Source organism: Bubalus bubalis, chromosome 18, assembly GCF_019923935.1.
Source record: "Bubalus bubalis isolate 160015118507 breed Murrah chromosome 18, NDDB_SH_1, whole genome shotgun sequence".
Taxonomy (NCBI): Eukaryota; Metazoa; Chordata; class Mammalia; order Artiodactyla; family Bovidae; genus Bubalus; species Bubalus bubalis.
Window position 1 is genome coordinate 13,538,522 of NC_059174.1, and position 25,515 is coordinate 13,564,036.

Here is a 25,515-nt window from a genome sequence, read left to right on the forward strand (position 1 = left end):
CAGGAGCCCCCCGCCCCCCGGGCACCAGGTCCAAACCGCAGAAACATACAAGTGGCTAGGACTCGAGCTTACAGAAGGTTCAAGAGTGTCAGGCAAGACCCTTCATTCTCAGCCACATTTGCAAGTGCTCTGCCCGAGGCAGGGTCCCCCTGGGGGGTGCAGGGGAGGGACGGGGGAGAGATGGGGGTGGTGGCGGAGGATGGAGGAGGAGGAGGGGAGGGGACGGTCGCAGGGAGGGAAGGAGGAAGCACGGCCAGGCACTTCCCGAGGAGGAAGCGGCGCCCGGATTTTCCCCAGGTGTGGCCCCAGGTATAAAGGGCGCCACAGGCCAGCCGCCGCCAGGTCAACCACCAAGGACGTGCTGGAGCCGGGAGCCCAGAGCCCAGCCCCTGCTGCAATGGTAAGATGCTCCTCTCCCCGTACCCCCACCTGCACCCTGAAGGCTGGTGGTTCACTGACCCCCCAGGCTGAGGATGTCGGGGGTAGGGTCCAGGAAACCCATCAGATCTCAGGGTCAAAGTTAGCCAGGATCCCGGATCCCAGGTTCGCTGGAGAGCTTGGGCTGAGAGGCTGGCCCCTCCGGACCTCCTGTTCCGTCAGCCATAGAGGGAGGCTACACCTCCCCTACCCCATCCTTCCACCGGGAGCAGAGCCCACGGGTGGCAGTGGAGGGTCCCATCCCTGACCACCCCTGACCACCCACCGCTTGTTCCACCAGCTCCTCCCTGGCCTCCTGCTTCTGCTCTGGCTTCCCGCCAGCCTGGCTCGCCACAGCCCCTCACTGCTGGTGGGGGCCCACACCCACCCCCACAGCCCTGGCACCCTGCGCTGCTACTCCTCCGAGGAGCTGCCCCTGGGCCACGCCCCCCCACACCTGCTGGCCCGAGCTGCCAAGTGGGAGCAGGCGTTGCCAGTGGCCCTGGTGTCCAGCCTGGAGGCGGTAGGCCGCAGGAGGAGGCACGCGGGGGCCCCGGCCGGGACTCAGTGCCCCGTGCTGCAGCCGGGGGAGGTGCTGGAAGCTGACGTCCACCAGCGCTCCATCTCTCCCTGGAGATACCGGTGAGGGCGGGCTCCTGGGGCCTGGGCGCTCTCCCCGTGACCTCCGGCCGGCAGTTCCAGGTCCGTGAGGGCAAGGGTAAGGCTCCACGTGAGCCAGTCCTCGCCACATGTCTCAATCGCAGCCCAGACCTGGGACACCAGGGTCCCCTGGGTTATTTTGGGCCCCCTATCTGAGTCCTTGCAGGGGTGAGACTGGGACAGGTGGGAAGAGAGCAGGCTTCCATGCTCTGGGAGGCCATGGGGCACGTGCACACCCGCACTCATTGGGCACCAGCTGTGTGCCATGTGCTCTCAGTGCCCCACACCGCAGGCCCTGGGCCCTGAGTGCATATGGCTGGGTAGGGGAGCGTGGGGAGGGAGGGAGGCACCCTCCAGGCTCTCTGACACCCCGCTTGTCCCCGCAGTGTGGACACGGACGAGAGCCGCTACCCACAGAAGCTGGCCTTCGCCGAGTGCCTGTGCCGGGGCTGTATCAGCGCCAAGACGGGCCGCGAGACGGCCGCACTCAACTCAGTGCCGCTGGTCCAGAGCCTCCTGGTGCTACGCCGCAGGCCCTGCTCCCGGGATGCCACGGGGGTGCCCACGCCTGGGGCCTTCACCTTCCATGCTGAGTTCATCCGCGTGCCTGTGGGCTGCACCTGCGTCCTGCCCAGGTCGGCCCGGTGAATGCCGCTTGGCTCCTGAACTGGCCTCCAGGGAGGCCCTCCTATTTATGTGTATTTATTGGTTATTTATGTGCCCCTGGGGTCTTGGGCAGGTACGAGCCTCCAGGAAGGGCTGGCTCCAGTAAAGGCTGGGTGAGGAGCCGGGCGGGGGCCTGCGCCCGGCAGCCCCCACCTCGAAATTCACAGTTTACCCTTTCACAGAAACATCCAGGCTAGAAGGAACATTTTCACTGTTCTAGGACTTGTTAAAACACCTACAGAAAAGGGAAACTGTGTTCTGATGGCTGCCTCCACCTCCAGGCCCCTGGGCGGCCCTCACCCCAGCCCCTTGGGAGGAACAAGTACCCCTGTGTTTCTAAAACAGCTTTTCATTTTCCATGTGAATCTAAGTTGTTTACTTGATAAACCGCCCCCAGAACACAGACCTGGATGGCACAGAGGGCAGTGGGTGAAGCCCCTCTCTCACTTTCACCCCCGCCAGGCCCTCTATACCCATCTGGGGCCCAAGGGGTAGTCACTGATCACTGCCCGCCAGGGGCAGCCACTGGTGTGGTGTTTCCTAGAAAGATCTGTGCATGATCCCAGGTGCACCCAGGGCGGGGTAGGTTTCAACAGAAGAGCCCAAGTGTGCCCTGATAGATGAGCAGTGGCTCCCGGGCCTGGTGATGGGCCACACTCCCAAAGCCCAGCCCTCTATTCACAGACATGGCTGTGGTCCCTGGGGACCACCTCCCTGCCCCACAGACAGGTGTCCTCAGGGTAACTTCAGGGCAAGTGGTCAACTCAGGGGGACATGTCTTTAACTTGGCTGAGTCATGCTCCCCCAGCCCTAACAGGGGCCCAGAAAACTCTAGACACCCCCCTAAGGCTTCTGTGCACTGTAGGTGACCTGCTAGAGAGGGGCAGCCAGGCTTACCAGCTCAGGTGCCCCATCAGTTACCGAGGAACTGCCCGCCCACTCATGGCAGGATATCCTGGATCAGAGCACATTCCAGGCAGAGTTTAGAGGCTGAGTGCACAGCCTCAGCATCCTGGCTCAGTCACGACCCCCCTTTAGAGTCTCAGTCTCCCTGCTACCTGTGATACACCTCAGCTCCGAGGGCTGATGCTGAGCCGCAGGGCTGCAGGACGGTTGTCCGCACCCCCTGCCGTTTTCACCCAATGACTGACACCTACTGTGTGTAAGGCCCAGGAAGGCGGGAGGGTCTCAGAGAAGGCTTCCTGGAGGAGGTGACTATGTCTTGAGCCTGGAAGGAGTCTTCAGTCAGCACTTACGCCCTGAGTTTCGACCATGTGCCCAGCACTGGGAATGGAGCAGTGACAAAACGCTCAGCCCCCTGCCTGCCCTGAGGGTGACTCACAGCTGCAGGACCCGCGGCAAAGCGCTTGGCCTGTTGGTTGTGAACACATCAGGAAGAGAGAGACTGCAGTGGAAGCCACCTGAGGAGGACCCGGCTGGCCACCCAGGGCCCTGTGCTCCAGGCAGAGGGAGCGGACCGTGCAGAGGCTGTGTCTGGGAGATCAGGGTGGCTGGAGGCCAGTGGGCAGGGTGATGGGGTCCAGAGCAGTGGGGCTGGGGGTAGGGTGGGGTCTGCCCTGTGTGTCTCTGGGCTCTGAGCCGGGCACTGGGCAGGCCCAGGTAGTGCTGGGAGTGGCCAGGGGGTGGGGAACAGTGAGCCTGCTGGATTTATGCTGAAGACAGAGTGTTGGTTGATGGGCAGGGTGCCCTCCGGGCCAGAGGTCCCAGAGACCCCGGTTCTGAAACTGTGAGAGCAGGAGGCCAGTGACTGAAGGATTTTCCCAGACTTTGGGGGACTGAGTATCCAGGAAGGAAGGGCCTCCCAGGCTGGGTGTGAGCTGATGAGCTTTGAGGCCCCTGCCGTGGCTTGTATGGTGTGTGTGTGGTGTGTTGGAGTAAGCAGGGGACATGCGTGGTGTGTGTGTGTGTGTTGTGGAACCAAATTTGGGTCTCTTGTCTGTTGATTACCCGCCACCCTCCCTCACTGTCCTTAAAAACCTTTCCCTGAAAGCCATGAGGGGGCTGGGGGTATTCTGAGTGTGAGCCGCTTGGCCTCCTGGCTCAGCGCCTGCGATAACGCTGCCCTTTCCTTCACCATGACCCAAGTCAGTAGGTTCGCTTTGCTGCACGGGGGTAAGAGAACCTGCATTTGGTTTGGTAACAGTTTTGGCAACCCAGAGTGGGCGGAAGTTCTTGTGTGGGCATCTTGCCTGTGGCACATCAACCCCAGTATGGTCCGAGGGGTGCTCCAGCAGGTGAGCCCTGGCAGATAGGGGATCTGGGAGGACACAGGCCCTCCCCCCAGACCCGAGACGTTCATTTCCAGAGCAGAAACACAAACACAGGGAATTCCAGGTACATGATTCATGGAACAGGCAAGGCACCGAGACCTGCTGTCAAAGAACCCCAAGGAGGCTGCAGGAAAGGGGGCACCCCTGGCTGGGCACCACACACCCCCACCCACCCACTGGCCTGCCCACAGGAGGAAGGACCTTCAAAGCTTCAGCGGGCCAGAGCGGCTTGAGGTTCTGGTCACACGACCTCGTCGTTCACTGGCATGGGGTTTTCCTGGGGGCCACCCGTGGGGACCCCCGCCGCCTCCTCACTCGGCTTCTTGCGGGCCTCAGCCGGGGGCCGGGGTGGAGGGTTGCTGGGCGGCTGCTTGATGGTGCCCCCAATCTGCGGCCGCTCCTTGGGCTTGGGCTCAATGGGGCTCCACTGCTCCCCACGGATGGCCGCCTGCAGGACACACAGGCTGGGCGTGGGTCCTCCTGGGCCGCCCCCTCACCCAGTCCCTGCGCTCCCCTACCCCCGCCAGGGTCCAGGACAGGACTGAGCTCAGCAAGACCTGAGGGGCTGTAGCTCAGTCAGGTTATGAGCCAGGCCTGAGGCTACATGGTCAGAACCCAGCTGTCTCACCAGCCAGGAGACACCTCAACTCAAGAGGGGGACAGTGGAACCCTGGGGCTTCTGAATGACCCCTGGAGGCCACTGCCAGGCGCACAGCCCAAGACCAGGCTTCCTCCCAGGGACTAAGGGCTGGGAGCAGGACAGGAGCCCAGGCCTAAGGGGCATGATGCTGAACTGAGGCCAGCAGCTCTGGGTGGGGGTGGGGGGGGGGTGGCAGGCACAGTGTGGGAGGCCAGAGGCCCAGGCATGTCAAGGGGGGAGACTGCAGCCCAGGGAAGTTGCCGAAATGCAGAATCCTGGGCCTGCCCCACGGCCACAAGCCAAGTGGACCTAGAAATGTGTATCTCTAACTTTGTATCCCATAATAGTTGATTAAAAAAAAAAGTGACAACATATAATTTATGAAGTATAAGAATGAAAAGAGGTTCTATAATCACACCTCCTAAGTTAAAGACTAGAACACTCTATCCCAGAAGCTAAAGCTAGAAAATTAAAGGAAGATAATGCAGGGAAATACAGCAGACAGGCAGCAGGGGCAGAAAAGCACAAACCATAAAGTAGAAAAACAACTTAGGCGACAAACTTGTGTTCTGCTCAGTGAAGAATCCAAGGATCCCTAACAGAGAGGAAGTATCCTCAAAAGCTAAAACCTACAAAGGGTTCACAATGAAAGCACACACACGGTACCCGAACAGAAAAAACGGGGGAAAGATCGGAACAAGCGGCACAGGACTCAGCTGCGACGTACGAGGGGGGCGTCCGGGGTTGGAATTAGTAGAGCAATCAAGTCAAAACTGACTCTGGGAGGCTGGAGGCTGTGTCTGGGTTGGAACCCATGCCTGTGGGCTGACAGCGGCAGGCAGCATGCGAACAGTGGGCGTTCAGCAACCTGTGCCTGGCAGGGATCCTCGTCCGTCCCTCCCCACTCCACTGTCGTAGCTCCCCACCCCCTCCTCCCCACCTCCCAGCCTCCCCACCCTGCTATAAAGATGGCCTTAAGGGGCCTTTTGCATAACCTGGACTCCAGGCAAACCCAGCACCGTGTGGCTTATGGCACCACCCAGGCTCATGAGTCCCAGGGAAGTGCTCCTGGCAGCACCCTGAACTGGATAGAAAACTTTGAGCAATGGATCCCACTCCAAGCAGGGCCCGGCAGGCCAGCCACGTCCCCTCTCTGAGCTTTTGCCGCTTGTCTGTAAAGTGGGGTTCCCCCCTCCCCTGTCGAGGCTCTGTGGCATGGGTTACAGGAGGATGTAGGGGAGTGGCTAGCACATTAGATGGGCCACACATGGAAGCCACAGTGTCACTGTCCCCACAACATAAGCCAGGACACGGGCTCGGCTTGCAGGACCAGCCATGAGGCTGAGGCTGACTGCAAGGATGCTACCCACCAGCAGATAGATGCCGCTTGCAATGGCCAAGCAGGCTGTCCCCAGGATGGTGGCGAGCAGGAAGCCAGCAGGTACCGCCAGCCTGGAGTAGGGGTGGAGGGCAGTCAGAAGCGACAGGGGAGACAGAGGATGGTCAGAGGGGGTCCGCAGTTCCCCCGCCCCCGGCCCGGGTCAGACAGCACAGGATCGCAGGACCCTGAACGGAGGGGAGGCCCAGTGCTACGGCTGGACTTCTAACTTCACCCCGAGCTGTTCTCTGCCCAAGTCTTGGGACAGGGCTCTTGGCCCCCAGCCACCACCCTGGGAAGAGGTCTCGGCAGCATGGCGGTTTCTCCAACACTCACCGGGGGCAGCTGAGCCATCAACCCCGGGGCACCGATTATCCCTGAGTTAAGCTATCAGGCTAGGGTGAAGTGTTAATGGCAGATACAGGTTTGGGGAACCCTTGGCAGAGCCTGGGACCTGGGTTTTTGTTTGGAACGGGTTCTGGGCTGGGAGGGGCCTGATCGACCCCAGCAGTCCTCTGCCGGTGGTGCTGGGGGGTCCCAAGTGGGTGCAGGCTCACCCGAGGTGCAAGAAGGCCCGGATGTAGTAGTTCCTGGTGAGGGGCCCAAACAGCTTCACCACTCTGGTCAGGTACTTCTGTCCACTGGGCGGGAGGGGGAGACAGGCCATGTCACCCTCCACCTGCCCCAGCCTCTCAGACCACCCGGTTCTTCATCCCGGGAAGGGGAGGGGGTCTCAGGCTCAGTGGCAGGGCAGACCCTGAGTGGGCCGGTGCTGGAGCCTCGGAGAGACAGGAGTGACAGGCTCCTCGTAGTGACAGCTGGTGGGGGGGGGGTGTGGTGCCCGGAGCCCGGTAGGAAACTCACCACCTCTCCATGGTGGAGCCCTTGCTCCTCTTCCCTCGAGGGTACTCCAGCAGGCAGACCAATACGCCCGCTGCTCTGAAGCGGAGGTTAAAGAACAGCCCAGATCAAGCCTGAGAGGCCCCAGGGAGTCGGCTCTTTTGATGAGAGAACAGAGAGGTGTGGCCACTGCCTGAGGTCCACAGGATTCCAACAGGGCAGCCTCCCTCCCCCATGCCTGCCTTGGCATCTGGAGAGCTTGTAACAGCTGGACTGGCCGGGACAAGTGGGGCTTGGTCCCCTGGTGGACAGGCCCGGCCAGCTGGGGAGGGTGACTGATAGAAGGGAATGTGGAGGGACCCCAAGCATTCTCGGGCCTCAGTGTCAGCCCTCAGGTGCCGCGGACACCTCCCTCCCTTGTCAGGGCCCAGGTCCCCAGACTCTGTCACCTCCCTGCTCGGAGCCCCTCCTGCCTTCAAGGGGCAGCAGCCTCTCTGGCCCCAACCCCGACCTGGGTCTGCAGCAAGAGGATACATGGAGTAGGCGCCCAGGTACCACTGGGTGAACTGACCGGCCGTGGCCACGATGCCCCCGGTGATAAGGACTGTGGGCAGAGGAGAAGGAGGTTAGTAAGTGCCATACCCCATCCCTGCAGGGGCTCTGGCCACCTCCCCAGGGACCCCTCCCCAAGGGGGGCCACCAGTCCACCACAGAGCTGCCCTATCCGCCCCCGTGTTAGCCCAGGAAGGGGACCCAGGCAGGGGAGACCTTGGTAGATGATGGGGGTGGCTGTAGGCATGGGCGTTGGGACCCATTCCCAAGAGCAGCATTTGAGGCAGGGAGGGGGCTGAGGAGCTGCTGAGAGGGAGGCAGGGCCTGGCTCCAGCCTGGACACACCCCGGAGGCCTGTGAGCTGTGGCACCCTGAGCGCTTGCTCAGTGCATTTAAGGACCACCAACCATTTAAGGCTGACTTTGTACCAGCTGCGTGGACCCTCTCTCCTGGCCTTGGGTGTGTGGGCTGGTCCTGTTCGTGTGCTCTGTGTGATGCCGGGTCGGTGGGCCTGGTCTCTCCGGCCCTGTGTGCACCTGATCACAGCCCACCTGCCGTGAGCATGTGCATCGCCCCCGTTCCTCCCCAGTGATTTTCTTCTACAGCGGTAGCTTCAGCGTACCGCTCAGAGGCGTGATGTACACTCACACTTGTCACTCCGTCACGGCCACCCATTCTCAGGGTTCCAGTCACTTACTGAGGTATCACAATTACCTAAAGTGCACAGACTTTTAACACGTGTGACCCCCATCATGTGACCTCCACCCATATCAAGATTCTCCCCCATCCCAGGTTTCCTGGGGGCTCTTCTTTTGCTGACAGAAGGTTGGTCCAGGCCCTTCCTGGGGTGGTTTGCACAGAGCTCCAGCTCGCTGTTTGTCTCATCAGGTAGTTTCCCACAATTTATTTATGCATTCTCCTGCAGTACTCTTGCCTGGAAAATCCCATGGATGGAGAAGCCTGGTGGGCTGCAGTCCATGGGGTCGCTAAGAGTCGGACACGACTGAGCGACTTCCCTTTCACTTTTCACTTTCATGCTTTGGAGAAGGAAATGGCAACCCACTCCAGTGTTCTCGCCTGGAGAATCCCAGGGACGGGGGGCCTGGTGGGCTGCCGTCTCTGGGGTCGCACAGAGTCGAACACGACTGAAGCGACTTAGCAGCAGCAGCAGCAGCCTTTGGGACATGTCAGTTGCGTCCAGTGTTGGGCTTTTATGAATCAGCTGATAGAGTTAAATTCTTCACCCTTTAAGCAATCTGATAGTGAATTTGACACATTTTATTGACTGTGATTGCAGATAACCTACTTTGTTATCTTACTTGGGTTTCCTCTTGAACAAGCTTTTCTTGTTGCTTCTCCTGCCTTCTACTGACTTGATCAAACTGTAATTTTAAAATTCCTCTTCCTGAACTAAATGTGGACTTTAGAAGGTTTATCTTTAATCTCACCCCAAATTAGCCACAATTATTAATTATTTACAGTCAGTGTCTTCACAGTGGCATAGCCATCTTCCCTCTGGATCCAGCTTCGCCCTCGCTGGAGCACGCCCTTCAGCACTCCTTTCTGATGACCTGAACTTCGCTGGTGGTCCCTGCAGCACAGTGGGAGAGGGCAGCCCCTGCCCTGTATGTAGCACAGGCCTGAGTTTCCAGCGGTTTTGTCTTCCTTGTGGCTTTCTTCGTCCAGGCTGTGGTGGCAGATAACACAACTCCTTGGAGGGGACGATCTTTTGGTCTGTTTCTAGTTCAAGCAGCCTTTCTCGGTCTGGCCTCAGAGTCCCACGAGGTAAAGGGTAAAAGCTCTGACCCCCCGCCCCTCCCTTAAGCCCCTGAACCCTGGCCTTCTTCTGCTGGTGTCATGTTCACACTTGCTGTGCTGGAGGAGGGAAGAGCCATTGCTCCTGCGTTCAGGCAGTGGCTCGTCCACTCAACCTGGGCATGCAGTTTCCTCGGCCTGAGCCTGCGTCATTAGCGGTAGCCTCAGCTCTCAGAGGGGGCTGGGGTCTCTCAATGGGGACAGACACTTCAGATCATGGAGAATGAGGTGGGTGGCGTGGCTGTCAGGCTGGGAGCTCTGGAAACTTCTCTGAGCAGGTGGATGTGGGCAGAGAGGTGAAGTGGGGGGAGCCAGCCCTCTGGCAAACACCAGGGTGGTGGGCCCCCGAGGCCAGAGGGGCAGGGGCAGAGTGGTGGGAGATAGAGGGACCGTGATCTGATCAGATGTGATTCTCTACAACATAAAGGGCCAGTGGGCTGAGATGCTCATGGGGCCTGTAGTTGGTACTGAGTCAGGAGTTAGCAAGAGGAGGAATTTAGAGCCAGAAGGTTGTGAAGGAAGACGAGCAGCAGTCATTGCGGTGGTGATGGGGAGGGGTGGAGAGCAGGGAGAGAAGACAGCTCTGGGCAGAAGCAAGGAGAGCCACATACTGACCCACTGGGTTCTCCGCCATCTAGAAGCCAGAAGGGGGCTGCCCTGCCTGCCAACCCAAAGTTGCCCACTCCCCAAAATGTGACCTTAAAGTACTCCCTCCCCACCCCCAGCCCAGCTTCACAGGCTCCTTCCTTCAGTCCCCAGGTTGGTGGTGGGAGCCTCAGGGTGGGTCCCAGGTGAGATGTGGTAGATGAGACCCTCCTCATCACTTTATCCCTGGGTCCTCTCGCCCGCCCACTCCCACTGGGGGCGGGGCCTTCCTGGGAGGGGCGGAGCCACGGGCGGCTTCCTCAAGCCTCAGGCCCCACCCTCTCCTGAGAAGTTGAGTCCAAGTGCGTACCTCGGTTGAGCACAGGGAAGCAGGGGGGACGGCCGCCTTCCTACCCAGAAGGAGGCCCTGGGAGCTGGGTGGGAGGGGTCACATGGGTCGTCCCCAGCTGCCTTGTGCAATGTCCTTCTGAGCAGACTCAGGGCTGCGCCCCGGGAGACAGAGCGGTCACCCAGTTCCATGGACCAAGCCCCTGGCCAGGAGGCAGGAGGAGCCCACCTCCGCAGCCCAGGAGCCTTAGGGGAGGGAGCTTCCATCCGAGGGCAGGAGGGTCACTCCAGGCAGGGGTGGGTCATGCTGGATTTCCCCAGCCCTGCTGGGCGGTGAGTTCTCCGGAAACCACGGGGGCAAGCGCTTCTTCCCCAGACTGAACTTCCTCTTTTGTGCGTGTGTGGGGGCGGGGGAGGAGGAGGGCAGAGGATGGGGGTGTGGGTGTGCATGGGGTGCAGGGGCAGGAGGGCCCCGAATCCCCCTCCCCAGCCCCAAGGCTCCTCTTGGCGGCTGTAGCCTGCTCCCAACAGAGGCCCCCAGCCCCTTCCCACCGGCGCTGCAGGTCGCCCACTGGAGCCTCCGGGCCCGGGGCCCAACCCCAGGCTCCAGCCGGGTGTCTGTGGCTCCTCAGGACCCCTGCTCCTGTCCCTTCTCCAGCCTACCCTTCCCCCTTTACCCCTCGCAGCCTGGGGTCTCCAGGCCCCTACTTCCCCAGCCCCAGCGCCCCCTTGCACTGCCGCGGCGCTCCGCCCCCAGGCTCAGCAGCCCCTTTGCAGCCCCCGCCCAAAGTGCGAGCGCCCCCCACTCACTCAGGCCGGACGCCAGCGCCTGCTCGTTGGCCCACATGGCCCACTCGATCTGCCCCATGGCGGCAGATCGGCTCGAACGCGGCTCGGACTCGTCAGACCCCGCGGCCCCAGAGCTCAGCAAGCCTCCCGCCCCGCCCAAGTTCCCCAAGTTCCGGCGCCGCCCCGCCCCGCCGCTGGCTCCGCCCCAACCCGGTTCCCCAGGTGACAGGCCGGCGGTAGATGGGGCCCCAGGAGCGTTGCCCCGCACTCGCTCCACGGGACCTCAGGTCTTCCTCCCCTGCAGGCCCAGCCAGCCCGGCCTCGGTGGACTCCTGGAGGGGAAGCTGGACTCCTGGAGGGGAAGCAGGGCTTCAGGCCAGCCCCTGACCTCGTGGGGAGCCTCCTGGGAGGCCGGCCGCATCCGGCCCTGGGCTAGTGGGTGTGGTGGCCTTGGCCCCACTGGTAACCCTGGACTAACTTGAGGGGAAGGGCGGGTGAGTATGGGAAGCTTCTGGGAAAACCCAGAATGTAGTAGTGCTGGGCCCTGTCCTTTGTCACCTCCCTCCTTGGACTCCCTTTTAGGGTCAAGGTCAGAGGGCTCAGAAGCTACTTCCCCCTACTACCCCCAGCTGGGTTAGGACAGTGGAGAAGAATGGAACTCACTTGGAAGGGGGACATGGACCGAGCTTAAAGCCAAACCCGAATAATTTCCCCAGCCTGTCGGCCTTAGTGACCACATCCATCCAGCACTGTGTGGCTGTGGCCTGTGCTGAGCATCCCACCCATGGCAGGGAGGCCCCAGCCCTGCCCCCTACAATGGCCACCCAGCCCCCTGGGTGAGGGCTGCAGAAAGCACACCAGGCCAGGTGGAGTCCTCGAACTGCCTTTACTCTGGCCTTGGCATTGCTCCCCTGTCCCGCAGACACAACACTGCACCTGCTCAGAGGCCTGGGCTCAGAGTTGGGGGAGCACCTCATGGAGCTGTCCTGAGGTCATCCCCTGCATGGTGACCCGGCTTCCAGCTCTGAGGGGTACCCCGACATGCCATCACCTTCTGTGGCAGTGGGGTGGCCATGAATCCAGGGCCCGAGAGCCCTTCATGATCGATACACCAGCAGCTCCCTGCCGGCTCAGTCCCCTAGTCTTGGATCGGGGTCCAGGTCCCCATCTCAGCAAGCACTGGGTACAGGTCAGGGAAAGGTGAGGCACTTGGGGGGGTTGCCCCTGATCACCTGGGTGGCTGCAGGCGTCATTCCATTGCCCAATTCAGCCACAGCACATGGCCCAGCCCAGAGCAGGCAGTCACCCACAAATCCCAAAAAGCGTGGCCTGTTGACCACCACACCCGGCTCCCAGTCCCAGCAAAGCGGCCCCTTCTCCCAGCGGCGGCCGGGCCCCATCAAAGAGGTGCTCAGGCAGCTGGCTTTGGCAGACCGTCAGGACCCAGGAGATGAGCGCCAGGGTCATCCAGGACCTGAGGCCCGGGTCCCACCTGTGGGGTTAAGAAATTATCATCAGGGAGGGACAGAGTGCACCTGCCCTTCGAGGAAATGAAGGTAGGTCAGACACCCTGGTGATGCTGGGCCCAGGGCCCAATCCTCAGGCAGAGGCTCAGTCCCTCTGGGAAGATGTGGAGTGGACAGCAAGTCCAGGGTGGTTGGCAGAGGCCAAGGCCTGGGAAGCATAGGTCACAGGTCTGGGAGTCAAATGGGACCCTGACCTGCTCTGGAGGGTACCCTACAGTCCAGCCCCACCCCTGCACACCACAGGCATCCATCAGTCCTTAAATATCCTCTGTGAGTGACTGAGGGGAACAGTAGGTGCTGTGAAACCAAGGAGCAGGGTCACAGCTACCTCACTGGCCCTCCTGTGGATGCCCTGGGGCAAGCCTGCAGGGCACGTGCGGTGTGCAGCCAGGACTCACCTGGGTGGCAATGATGTATCTGATGCTGCCAGGGACGGGGTCCATGCCCAGCGCAGCTTTAAGCTCATCTGAGAGCAGGACGGGCTCCACGGGCAGCCCCTTCAGAAACCTGGGGGAAGAAGGCAGGGCTGGACCGCAGTCCAAGGATGGCAGGGGTGGGACGTGTGCAGCACTGGCAGATGCAGGACTGCTGGGGGTCGTGATTGCCAGCGGGGTTGGGGCCTTTGGGGCTGATGAACAAGGGTGCTCAGCCTGTTCTTAACACCACTGGGCTGCACACCTTGAGGTGGTTAAATGGTGGGTACAGGCACACACGGAGTGAGAAAGCCAAGGCCTAGCTGTCTCTGAGGGGTACTGCCCTTCGCCCTGGCCCACCATGCTGCCATGCCCCGTGGGGACACAGCTTAAGAAACGGCCTCAGTTCAAGCTTAATCCCACAAACCACCCCCGCGTAACCAGGGCGATGAGTCCAGAGCCCCCACGTCCTCGATTGTGGGGCCCATCCTACGCAGTATGGGAGCAGTATTCAGCTCCACTCACCAGAAGCCTCATTGCCTCCTTAGGGCGACAGATAAAAAGAACCCACACACGCTTCTCACATCCCTAGTGGGTCAAGTGTCCCCACACTGAGAACAGGGCCCCTTAAACAGCTGGGAGGGAGAAATCCAGATACCCCCGTCATCACAGGGGCCGCTGGAGACAGGCATGTACGTGCCCCTGGGGCTGGGCCAAGTGGACGAGCATCCACAGCCACATGGGGATGCATGTGGAGACACTGCCTGTGGTCCTCATGGCTGCTGCCCGCCATGGCCTCCTGGATGGGGGCCTGCAACTCACTTGTCTCCGTTCGACTCAGGGGGGAAGCTGTGGCTCACGGCAGCCACAAACTCAGCCACGGTGTCATCCAGGGTGAAGACCACAGCGTTGGGACCCGCATCAAAAGTGTACGCCACCTGGAAACGGGCAGTCAGATGGGCTCAGACCAGCTTCCAGGACCCAAAGGCCACCCATTCAGGAAGGGGAGTGGAGTTTTTCCAACATGGGGGCTGTGCCACCAATGAGAGTGAGATGGAGACGCAGCCCCCAGCAAAGCAGGCTCCGTGAAGCCCGCCTGGGGCGCCCAGCCCCACACCTGCCTTGGTCTGCCCGTGGTGAGCGTTGAAGCGGTGCACCAGCTGGATGATGCGCCGGGATGTGTCACTGAGGTAGGAGATGGGCGGGAAGGTGTCCAGGCAGGTGGCGTGGAACTGGTTGCTGTCCTTCATGGTCAGCTGGCCAAAGGCCTGGAAGTTGCGCTCCCTGATGCAGCGGGTCATCTCGGCCATGCGCGGCGGCACCAGTGCCTCTGCCCGGAACTGCAAGGCAGATGGCCAGCCCGTGAGCTGCATGGAGCCGCGGAGCCTCGTTTCCAAGCACCCCTGAGGAGCCGCCCGCCCAGCTGCCCACTGGCCTCACCTTGAGCAGGGCACTGGTCTCCACGCTGGTCTGCATGCCTGCCGTGCTGCCCATTGGCTTCCTCTCGGCGCTCACCTGCGGCGAGGGAGTGAGGCTTTCACCATGCCCGCGGCCCAGGGAGCCTGGGAAGGCCCTCTCGACCCCAGCTGGGCCCCCCACTCACCACAAGGATCAGGACTCGGAGCTCTGGCCAGTGTGACTCGGGGGCCACCTGACGGGCGACGCTGTCCTTCCCATCGGGGCGCTCCCCCATCTGCCACTCCACAAAGCCACCATACAGGCTGCGACAGGCGCTGCCTGAGCCCCTGCGGGCCACTTCCGACAGATCGCTGTCCACCCCATAGACCCGGGCCAGGGTGTAGGCTGCAGGTGGAGGTGAGGGAGGCTCAGATAGGCTGGGGGTGGGGGGGTGGTCTGTGTTCAGTGACAGAGAAGGGGGGCACCTGGGGGATGGAGCCTCGGCCCTCAGCTCCGTGGCTGGCATTCAGCACCCATGTGCTCACAGGCTTAGCCTCCACAGAGGGCTCTCAGGGTACATGAGCTGCTGGGAGGAGGAGCCCTCTGGGGACCAGGAGGCCTGGGGCTGCTGGCAGTGCTGGGCGTAGGCCAGGACTTCTTAAGGGCATGATGCCGGGATGCGGCCCTAGGGTGTCCACAAGGCAAGCTGTCTGCCCTGGTTCACTGGTCTCAGGGCTACTTGGAGGATGTGACCCAACCACCCACTGCTGTGGTGACCGGCTTTGCCCCCAGCTTGGGGGTGGTGGGCCCTGCTAGAGAGTGAGCCACAGGAGGGCAGGGCAGAGCAGGGGTTCCGAAGGAGCAAGATGGGCTCCTAATAGGCCGTCTGAGAGCCTGGAGCCTGGAGCCACAGCCCTGGGGTTCTGCTACGTAAGCCAAGAAATCACCCCCACTTAGTTTAAGCCAGTTTGAGGGGGATTTTGTCATGTGGCAGGTCCTCCCTTCAGAGCCCCCAGAATATCTCAGCGTTCAGAGGTGCGACATGGCTGAGGCCGTGGCCTCGCGTGCAGGGCAAGCACTGGGACCTGTCCTGGGGCACCCACCTAAGCAGGCATAGCCTGCAGCCGAGGAGGCCAGGCCTGCAGCTGTGGGGAAGTTGTTCTCCGAGGCCACGTGAACCTTGTAGCTGAGGCTGAGAGGCAGTGGGTCTTCATGGCCGTCGCTCCTCCGCTTACGGGCCAGGCGGCGGACTGCGAGGATGGGAGACGACGCCTGGGTCAGCACAGGGGGACTGGCCTCTGCCCGAGCTCCTTACACAGACCTCCCCCTTCTCGGGAGACCCCAGGCCCAGACCTGGCCAGGCTGACAAGCATCGGCGGCCCCTGAGATGTGAGGTGGGGAGGGGGCAGGTGATGGCAGCGCCTTCTGTGTGCTCAGACCCACCCAGCGCGAGGAAGCAGCACAGGGGTAGGGGCAAGGACCCTACTCACTCTCTGTCAGGCAGGCCTGGAGGCGAGGGTGCCCCATATCCTCCTCCCGGCCATTCAGCCAAATCCGGTCCTCTGTGAAGTCCCTGCTGATGGCGGCCGTCGTGGTGGTTTTCAACTGGGAAAGAAAGTTCAGGGCACCTCAGTGGTGGGTACCGGCCAAGCTCCCCTCTCTGTGGGGCCTTTCCTCCCCTGGTCCTTCTTAGTCGCTGGCTCAGGGCAGTGGCTTTGCTAGAGAACAGGGACGTGGAGGTGGAGGCCAAGGCAGGCCAGGTTCAAGTGGTGGGGATGCCCTGTGGGTGTCCACTACACAGGGCAGGGCCCACACGCCCATCTCCCAGCAGAGAATGCAGGGCAGGGACCTCCTAGGAGGGCTCAGCATGTACGTGCCCGTGTGCTGAGCACACCTCACACTGGGCGATGGGACGGATGGCGTTCGTTGGCTGGAGATGTACTGCTACCATCTGTAAACAGGGGTTTTGTAAATATTTTTTCGATGTGTAGCATCAACCCATGCTCACCTGATCCTGGTGCAATGTGACGCTCAGAGAGGAATTGATGGGCAGGATCAGTTCCTCATCTCGCTTTCCCCCTGGAACAGACGGCCCACCGCAAAGCCAGTCAGTGTCCCAGCCCAGTGTACCAGCACCCTGTTGCTCTCGCCCACCAGTGCCCCGCCCCCTCCCCACCACCACCGCCACCTCATAGATCCCCAAGTTGCCTGGATCTTGCTCTTTCACCGCACAATCTAAGTCCCCCTCCTGTCTCCAGGAATCCCTCGTCGATTGATCCCCACTTCACTTAGCTCCTGAGAGCAGAGCTGGAGGCCAGTCCATCCCCTTGCTTCACTGCGTCTGTTTTGTTTTTCACTCATTCAGCAAGTATTCTTGGAGTGCCTGCTGGGTGCTGAGTGCTCTGATTTAAGTCTGTCCCCTTTCCCTCCCAAACAGAAGAAGCCCCATTTACTGAAAATTTCTTAAATCTCCCTGCTTATACCCCTGGAGACACTCTGGAATTACCCCCACTTCTGCTGAGCTCTTCCACTCCTGCATATCACAGCAAATACGGAAAACCTTCCAGAAAGTCCAAAATCTCAGATCCACTGTTAGGCACAGGTGGGGACGAAAGGGTCCCCACCTTCGTCCTTGGGGTGGCGGACAGTTACAGGACATGAGGAGAACGAATCCTGGTAGGTAACCCAGGGGAACCCAGAACGATCCCCCATAAACATGTCCAGTTGCTTGCTGACAAAAGTGCAAAAGCAGTTCCTTGGAGGAGGTGTGCGGCCTCTTCTGAAAATGCCGCTGTGTGACTTGACATCCATGGCCCAACACAGCCACGCCTCAGTCTCATGTCTTGAACAAAAGTACTCAAAATAGATCAGACTTCAACTTAAAATGTAAAAGCCTAAAACTTTTAGGAAAAAACATAGTAAACACTCCTCAGGATGAAGGGCTAGAATCAAGATGTCTCTGACTTGCTACCAAGGATGGAGAAGATGACACATTGGCCCCCACCACCATCTAACAACTTCAACCCTTTGAAAGGCTCTGTTAGGAGGATGAAAAGAGAAGCTACACGGTGGGAGAAAATATTTGCAAACCTTGTATGTAGCAAGGATTATTATCTAAAATACAAAACGAACTCTCAAAACTCAATGGTAAAAAGCAGACAGTTCAGTTAGAATGTGGACGACAGTCCTGAAAAGAGATTTCACCTAAGACTCACGGAGAGGAAATGAGCACACGGAACGCTGTTCAACATCACCGAGCAGCAGAAGAAACAGGCTAAAGCCATAGTGCGATATCACCATCAGAATGGCCAAAATAACAGCTGGTGAGAACAACGCGTGCCAGAAAGCTGGATCACCCATACGGTTATATGTGGTTGGCGGGAATGAAAAATGGTACAGCCAAATGGGAAGTTTGTTTCTTTAAAAAACCAAACATGCAACCACTCTATGACCTAGCAAGTGTACTCCCGGGGCATTTATCCAGAAGAATGAAAACTTACATTGACACAAAAACCTGTACATAAAAGTTTACAGCAGCTTTTCCCATAATTGATCCCAACTGGAAACAGCCCAGTTGCCTTGCAAAGGCATATTGCCAAGCAAATTGCGGCCCCTCCCCCCTGGGGACTCCAAGATTCACGCGGGTGACTCTCCAGAAACTAGTGAGGGAGAGGAGCCAATCCCGGGAGCATTCTTGAGACCTGAACAAGACAGACACCGAGAGCAGGTGGAGGTGGCAGGGTGGGCGTGGCCGTGGGAATCAAGCCCCAGCGGGGACCGACATCCTGTATGAAACACGTCCCCAGGTCTCCTGGCTGCACGTGGTGCCCAGCTCCGCGATCGCACCGCGGGAGGGTGCCCACATCTGCACGCGTACCCACAACCACGTCCACACGAGGGCCCAGCCCACCTGCCGCTGGCCGGGGACCCGGTCCACCGCCCAAACAAACCCCTCCCAGCCTCAGTTTCCCTGTCCGCAGGGCCCCTACATCCTGCGCCTCACGAGCCCACCACTCACAGTACTTGACGACAGCGATGTTGACGGGCGCGGTGCAAGTCACCACCACGATCGGCTTCTCTGAGGCCATGGCGGAAGAACAGAGGGACCCCAACCCACGGCAGCCGGCCTTCCAGACCCGCGCCGCAGCGGGACCGGCGATTGGTCCTCAACGCCCCACCTGCTCGCGTGTCGCCCAATCAAAGGTGGGCCTGGCCTATGCTCCACCTCTCAGCCAATGAGTGGCATCGGAAGATAGGCTGGCGACCCTGAGCCCGCCCCCGCTGGCCCGAAGACGCGGTCTGACTCTGCGCAGGCGCAGGGATTGGTTCGCCTCCGCCCCCCCGCCCCGCACACTCAAGCGAAGTCCGCGCAGGCGCGAGCTCTGCGCAGGCGCTTGGCGTTGCCGTTCCCCAACCTGCGCGGAGGTTTCCAGGTGAAGATTCTGGGTGAATGCTGCTGTCAGCGCCGTAAGACAGGCGCTCCGCCGCCCGAGGTCCCCCACGCCTCGCCGCCCTGGGTTTCCCTCACCCTCACCCGGCCGCCCTGAGATTCCGTCGCCCGAGTTTTCCTCAGCCCGGCTGCCCGGGGTTCCCACAGGCTCTCGACCCCTCACCAACCAGTTCCTGGGTGAGGGGCTGCTAAGGCAGGAACTTCTTCGGAATAGGTACTTTCTAGCCCTACCTAAAGCTCCGTACCAGCCGGGATTCGCTTTCCAGGGTTAAAGTTCAGTTGCTCAGTCGTGTCCGACTCTCTGCGACCCCATGGACTGCAGCACGCCAGACTTCCCTGTTGAAGTGGGTTGCCACATTTATAATGACTCTTATTGGTGTAAAATGTACCATTTTAACCACTTTTAAGCTTGCAATTCTGTGGCATTAAGTACCTTCACATTGTTGGGCAACCATCACCACTCTCCAACTCGAGAACTTTTTCGTTTTCCTAAGGTCAAATTCTATTCCTTACACAACAACTCCCAGTTTCCCCCTTCCGTTTGTAAAAATTTATTTTTGGCTTTAAAATGATTCGGTTTTCAGTGAAGATAGGAGCGCAGCCCCCCACCCAGTTCTGTTCCTACAAGTATCAGCAAATAGCTTTCTTCTGATTAGGTGTTTTTTGGAGACCATCCTGAAGATCTCCATTTGCCATAACTTGTCCACCTGGTCCCCTGTTGGTTGACAATGAAGTTGTTACCAGTTTTTGGACACAAGCAGCTTTCTTGCGCAAATGTTGAGTCCTTTTTTAGGATAAATCCCTGAAATTGGAATTGCTGGGCCTAGCAGGATGTACCTGAAGTAAAGCTGATAGCTCTTGGCAAGTTCCCTCTGGAAGTTCCATTGACCCCAGCCGCCAAAGTAAGGGATCTGGAACGTTCCCCAGCACAGCAGCTCCCGGTCAACCTGACCCGTGAAAAATGGTATCTCACTGTTTTCAGTTGTGTTTCTGATGGTTGTTACATTTTTCTTGGAATCACTGTTTTGTTTCCTGCAGACCCATTAAAACTTCCTTTGAAGAGCTGTTGCTGCATTTCTCTGGACAGTGGTCACAGTGTATTCTCTGAGCTATAGAAGCAAGGTCGCCTATGAATATCAGTGATTTGTACAGTGTGTGGCAGTGATGAAGGGACATCTCACACGTTCATGATGCCATCTGTTTTGCACCAAGTGCTGTGCCAGGTGTCCCACTCTGGGGGACTTCACCTGGGGGACTTCATTTTATTGTTTATAATTTAAGTATTGACTATAGAGTGAAATGTGTCACCCCACGTTCATATGTTGAAACCTAGCCCCCAGTATGATGGTGTTAGGAGGGGGCCTCTGGGAGTGATGAGGTTATGGGGGTGGGGCCCTCATAACAGATCCCACAGAGCTCCTCACCCTTTCTCCAGGTGAGGGTACCATCATGATCCAGGAAGGGGCTCTCGTCAGACACCAAGCCTGCCAGCACCTTGATCTCTTATACTTCCAGTTTCCAAACTCTGAGAACTCAGAGGTGGTTGTTTAAGGCCCCAAGTCTGTGGTATTGTTTGTTACAGCGTCCTGAACAAACGAAGACAAAGACAGTATTATATGTACTTGATTTAAAGAGAGAATTACCAGACACTCTTCTATGCTTACCCCCAGGTTCGGCAGCCACTTTATTTTTTAACTTATTTTTGCTGCACTGGGTCTCCATTGCTGGGCGCGGGCTATCTCTAGTTGCGGCGAGCAGGGGCCACTCTTGGTCGCGGTGTGCAGGCTTCTTATTTTGGTGGCTTCTCTTGTTGCGGAGCACGGATCTAGTTGCCCCGTGGTGGGATCTTCCCAGACCAGGGATGGAAGGGACACTGTGTCCCGTGCACTGGACTGCCAGGGAAGTCCAAAGGCAGCCACTTTTACATCTGTTATTTTCCTCCGTGTTACTTTTCTTTCTTAATTGATTGACTGTTCTGGCTGCACTGGGTCTTCATTGCTGCATGTGGGCTTTCTCTAGTTGCATCTGGCGAGGGCTGCTCTCTAGTTGCGGTGCATGGGCTTCTCGTTGCAATGGCTTCTCTTGTGAAGCATGGGCCCCAGAGTGCCAGCTCAGTAGTTGTGGCACATGGGCTTAGTTGCCCCGTGGCATGTGGGGTCTTCTTGGACCAGCGATTGAACACGCGTCCCCTGCATTGACAGACAGATTCTCAACCACAGGGAAGCCCCTTCCTCCATGTTTCTAAACAGCCTACTTGTTTCCCTCTTTCTTTTTCTCCTTCCTTTATTTTCATTTTCAATGGCATCTTTTGATTGTCACCAAGCAGAAATGAGGAATTGTTTTCTATCCCCACCACAACCCATCCTCCCCCATACAGGTAATGTTCTCAGTGTTATGATCGTGTGAACCATGCTCACAGTTGAACACATAGGTGTAAGTGCCTGACTGTGCATTTGTGTAGTGGGGAACCTTGAACAAACAAGCCCCCTGAAAGAGGGCTGGGCATAGACCCCAGGCTGACACCATCAGCCCCTGCTCTTCCGAACAGTCAGCCTTCAAGCATGTAGAAGATAAGCTCATCACAGGGCCTCTATTTCTAGGGCTTTTTGTTAACTAGATGTGGGTTAATGCCTGTTCTGCCATGGTGAGAGTGATAAACCAAAGGACAGAAGCTTTTACAGATGGGCACGTGTTCTGATTTGCTCCATTAAAATGTGTTTCATGGAGATGTGGTAGGTGCCTGGACACCTCCGGGAGTCAGCCTGAAGTGTCAAGGCTGCAGGACAAGAACGGAGCCTGGAGCGTTTCTCACAGTCTTCCTCAGACTTCCTGTCTTAGTTCAAAGCATTTTTTAAATGTAAAATATATAACATAAAATTTACCTTCTTAACCTTTTCCTTTAAAAAAAAAATTTGGCTGCACTGGGTCTTAGTTGCAACATGTGGGATCTAGTTCCCTGACCAGGGATTGAACCCAAGTCCCCTGCCTTGAGAGCACAGAGTCTTACCCCTGGACCCACCAGGGAAGTCCTTAACCATTTTCAAGTGTGCAGTTCAGTGGCAGTAAGTGCACTGACATCGATGTGCAGTCATCCCCAGGTCTGTCTCCAGAACTTTTTCCTCTTCCCAATGCTCAGTAAACTGAGTGTGAATCTCCTCCTCCAGCCCCTGGCAGCTAGTCTTCTACTCTCTGTGTCTGAATCTGTCTGCACCAGGGACCCATGTAAGTGGAATCCTGTGTCTGGCTTATTTCACTGCGTATAATGTCCTCAAGGTTCATCCATGTTGTAGCAGATGCCAGAACTTCCCTGCTTTTTAAGGCTGAGTAATATTCCATTGTATGGGTGGACCACGTGTTGTTTATCCAGTCATCTGTTGTGGGTATTTGTGTTGCTTCCACCCCTTGGCTGTTGGCGAGTAACGCTGCTGTGAACGTGGGTGTCCACTATCTCTTATTATAGTTCCTCTTATTTGGTTCTTTGGGGTACACACCCAGAGGTAGAGTTTCTGAGTCATGCGGTAGTTCTGTGTTTAATTTTCTGAGGAACCTCCAGTTTTTTTCCACGCTGCTGCACCATGTTACCTCCCCACCAAAGTCCCCGGCTTCCATTTCCTGTGTCCTCACTGACACTTGTTCTTTCCCTTCCTTCCTTTTTTGCGCAGACTCCCTAACGGCCGTGAGGTGTGAAGCCGTGTCTCCTTGTGGTTTTGATGTGCAGTCCCAGATTTCCTTTCATTTGCAGTGATTTCTCAGTGTTGTTAAGACAGTGCGTGGTGTGGCGTTGCTCAAACATTAGTATGAATACCAGTCACGCAGGGAGCGTGTTGAAATGCTGATTCTGAGTCAGGAGGTCTGGAAGACTGCCTATGTAGCCAGTGTCCCGGGTGTTCAGGGCAGAAGCTTGCTGGTCGAGGGCCACACCATAAGTAACAAAGAGCCCAGGACACACAGGGGCTCTGCAGTCAGACCAACCCCGTGTGTACATAACTTTGCAAGCCACGGAGAAGTGTTTCCTACATCAAAGCAATGCTCCCTCCAGGGACTTAATGGACAAGAGGTGACTTGAAAAGATGATGTGTAGAGTTTTCTTTATTGCCCTTTCATTTCAATTCAGTCCACCCTGGAGACCCTCAGCAGCGAGGTTTTTTTTTGGAATCTGGGGGTGAAACACCACAGAGCGTGGCTGTGCGAGACAATAAGGGAGGGAGTCTTCTCTGCTGGGAGATTACCGTGGGGGCGGGGGTAATCTGACACTTACAGAAGAGGTGGCGGTGCAGAGGTGCAGGGAGACTCCACCGTGTGGTAACGCGGGTAAGGTCCACAGCATGGGCTGCGGCGTGTGTGTAAGAGGAGTTGGCAGTGGGAGCTGAGGTGGCCGGAGCTCCAAGGAGTGACGCAAGGGGGGCGGTGTGCCAGTGGAAGGTGGGAGGGACGTTCTGGGGACGCAGGCAGAGGGGAGCGGACTGAACAGGAGCGCGCCATCCCTCCAGGAGGAAGTCCATCTCTTCCTCAGGCCAAGCTGGGAGCCAGCAGGCGGCCAAACCCTCCTGTGCAGTGGTTGGGAGCACCTGTTCAGAGTGAGAAGGGCCCAGAGCCCCAGACTTCACCCCCCCATCTCATTTCTTGTCCTTTTCATCATCTCCTAAACTCCTCAGGACTTAGTATCTTGGCCTTGGGGATTAAGGCCTTGAACTTGGTGATCTCTAAAGACCCAGGACTTGTACTCTGTGCCCGCACAGCAAGCACGTCTCCATGGGTCATGACAGAGACATGGAGGCATGATACTCATAGAATATTTTCTGGCCACAAAATCTTTTGATTGTTTGGTAATTCTTTTTTTAACAGAATTTTTAAAAATTTCCATTGTAACCATTTTTAAGTGTACAGTTCAGATGCTTTAGGAGCATTCATGTTGTGGTATGGCCATCACTTCCGTCTGCTTCCAGAACTCCCTCACCTTCTCAAGCTGAGACTCTCTTCCCACTAAACGCCTCCCTCCCTCTACCCCTCCTTCCCCAGCCCCCCACAGCCACCATCTACTTGCTGTCTCTCTGACTGTGACTCCTTTAGGTCCCTGTATCAGTGGAATTGTACAGCACATGCCTTTTTGTTTCTGGTTTATGTCACTGAGCATCATGTCCTCGGGACACCCCCATGTGGTGTGTATCACGATTTCCTCCCGTTTTATTGCTAAGGAGTGTCCCTTTGTACGGATGGACCATGCTTTATTCATCCACCTGTTAACCACTGTGAATAATGCTGCTATGTCTTCTGCTTTTTTTGGACACAACCATCCTCAGCTCATGGGCTGTCCAGAAGTAGGTGGGAAGAGCTGGGTTTGGCCTCTGGGCCATGGCTCACTGACCCTGCTTGCAAACATAATCATCCCCGATCACGTTCTATGCTCAGCTTTGGGTCTTTCTGTGAGTCCCTGGGGACATTCCCATCCAGAGGAAAGGCTCTGGGTGGACTGGCCCAGAGCCGAGGGCTGACCATGTCTACAGGGAGCCTCCGTTGTGCGCATGGTACCGTGGGCCGCTTCCTTGCGTACCCTTTAGCCCCATGCCTGCTGTGAGCAGCCCACAGTCACTGCCTCAGGATCTTTTCAAGCTCTTCTATGGACCCATCACCCTCTTTAATTACAAAGTGTTCCTGTGAATTATGACTTCCCTGTAGCTCAAACGGTAAAGAATCTGCCTGCAATGCAGGAAACCAGGGTTGGATCCCTGGATCAGGAAAATCCTCTGGAGAAGAGAATGGCAATCCACTCCAGTGTTCTTGCCTGGAGAATTGCATGGACAGAGAAGCCTAGTGGGCTACAGTTCATGGGGCTGAAAAGAGTCAGATACGACTGAGCAACTAACACACACGCACACACATACACACACACGCACACACGGACCCATCACTCCGACCTCCCTCTCCTCTTTTTCCTCTGCCTCTCTGTCTTGTTTCCCAAACTCTGGTCAGCTCTGAGTGGCTTCCTTCCGGCCTGCTTCCATCTGCAAGCCCTTCCTCCTCCCCCAGCCAGGCACGAGGGTCCCTGCCCACATGGCTTCCAGAGCTCCCCTCCCTGCACATCCTCCCAGCCCCTTCTGACCATCTCACCCCACGCCGTGGCCCCGGGTTAAAAACAGTATCTGCCATTCTGATCTAGTGTGTTATTTCTGATTTCCAAGTAAAAGGAAATTCAAAATTGCTTACTGAACAGCAGTGTGGTTTAGGAGCCAGGACCCTGGAGCTGGAAATCCCAGCTCTGCCACAGGCCTGCTGTGTGACTCCGGGCAAGCTGCTTCAGGCTCTCTGTGCTAGCACCCTCCCTTATAGGGGACAAAAACACGAGAGAGGTCATGTCAGTGCCGCGCCACGTGCATCTGCAGCAACTGCTGGTCACTCTTCGTCCCCAAAGAAGCTCTCAGGTAAGTCCAGTCGCCCTTCAGAAAAACTGTTCATTTGGTTAAATCAGGAGTAAGTTACACGGAGTCCGTCACTTCCAGCTCCCCCAAGCAAGAGCTCCAGACATGGCATCACATACTGTATGCACGAGGTGGGGACGCCTGGCCAGCCGGGACAGGCAGCTGGCATCTGCCCACACTCCTGCCTTCCCGCCAGAGCCACCGACTGTGGAAACTATTCCCTTCATCCAGGGACACGTGCACCCAGCTCACCTGCTTTCAGACGCCCGCACGTGTGCTCCAGCACCCCAGCCACCCCTGTAAATAGATCTGGGGCTTGATTCCTGTGGCC

At 57.9% G+C, this 25,515-nt stretch overlaps 3 protein-coding genes across 3 annotated transcripts; 1 reads left to right on the plus strand and 2 right to left on the minus strand.

Moving 5' to 3' along the window:
* Window positions 1-685: 685 nt before the first annotated feature.
* Window positions 686-1,725, plus strand: IL17C (interleukin 17C; the record flags this gene model as incomplete). The annotated part of the gene is made up of 2 exons (XM_006043173.4): window positions 686-1,059; window positions 1,464-1,725. Coding segments are annotated over 2 exons (636 nt in total), but the record flags the coding sequence as incomplete, so codon positions are not given.
* A 2,367-nt stretch (window positions 1,726-4,092) lies between these two features.
* LOC102413072 (cytochrome b-245 light chain) lies at window positions 4,093-11,161 on the minus strand. The gene is made up of 6 exons (XM_006043161.4): window positions 11,003-11,161; window positions 7,427-7,496; window positions 6,917-6,991; window positions 6,610-6,693; window positions 6,045-6,126; window positions 4,093-4,482 (listed from the first exon to the last, which is right to left on the minus strand). Exons 1-6 carry the CDS (start codon window positions 11,058-11,060, stop codon window positions 4,276-4,278), a joined length of 576 nt encoding a protein of 191 aa, XP_006043223.1. The 5' UTR covers window positions 11,061-11,161; the 3' UTR covers window positions 4,093-4,275.
* A 687-nt stretch (window positions 11,162-11,848) lies between these two features.
* On the minus strand, window positions 11,849-18,493 carry MVD (mevalonate diphosphate decarboxylase). The gene is made up of 10 exons (XM_006043160.3): window positions 18,337-18,493; window positions 16,327-16,397; window positions 15,809-15,923; window positions 15,422-15,568; window positions 14,524-14,723; window positions 14,361-14,435; window positions 14,042-14,260; window positions 13,743-13,858; window positions 12,906-13,014; window positions 11,849-12,473 (listed from the first exon to the last, which is right to left on the minus strand). Exons 1-10 carry the CDS (start codon window positions 18,404-18,406, stop codon window positions 12,393-12,395), a joined length of 1,203 nt encoding a protein of 400 aa, XP_006043222.3. The 5' UTR covers window positions 18,407-18,493; the 3' UTR covers window positions 11,849-12,392.
* Between the last annotated feature and the right edge of the window lie 7,022 nt (window positions 18,494-25,515).

Excerpts from the sequence above, each read along its gene's own strand:
- LOC102413072 (XM_006043161.4), bottom strand. The coding sequence starts at position 11,060 with ATGGGGCAGATCGAGTGGGCCATGTGGGCCAACGAGCAGGCGCTGGCG. Across the intron at positions 6,127-6,609 it reads CGGGCCTTCTTGCACCTCGG|GCTGGCGGTACCTGCTGGCT; the intron begins GTGAGCCTGCAC and ends CCCCTACTCCAG. Across the intron at positions 4,483-6,044 it reads CAAGCGGCATCTATCTGCTG|GCGGCCATCCGTGGGGAGCA; the intron begins GTGGGTAGCATC and ends TGTGTCCTGCAG.
- MVD (XM_006043160.3), bottom strand. The coding sequence starts at position 18,406 with ATGGCCTCAGAGAAGCCGATCGTGGTGGTGACTTGCACCGCGCCCGTC. Across the intron at positions 15,924-16,326 it reads TCACATTGCACCAGGATCAG|TTGAAAACCACCACGACGGC; the intron begins GTGAGCATGGGT and ends TTTCTTTCCCAG. Across the intron at positions 12,474-12,905 it reads GATACATCATTGCCACCCAG|GTGGGACCCGGGCCTCAGGT; the intron begins GTGAGTCCTGGC and ends TTAACCCCACAG.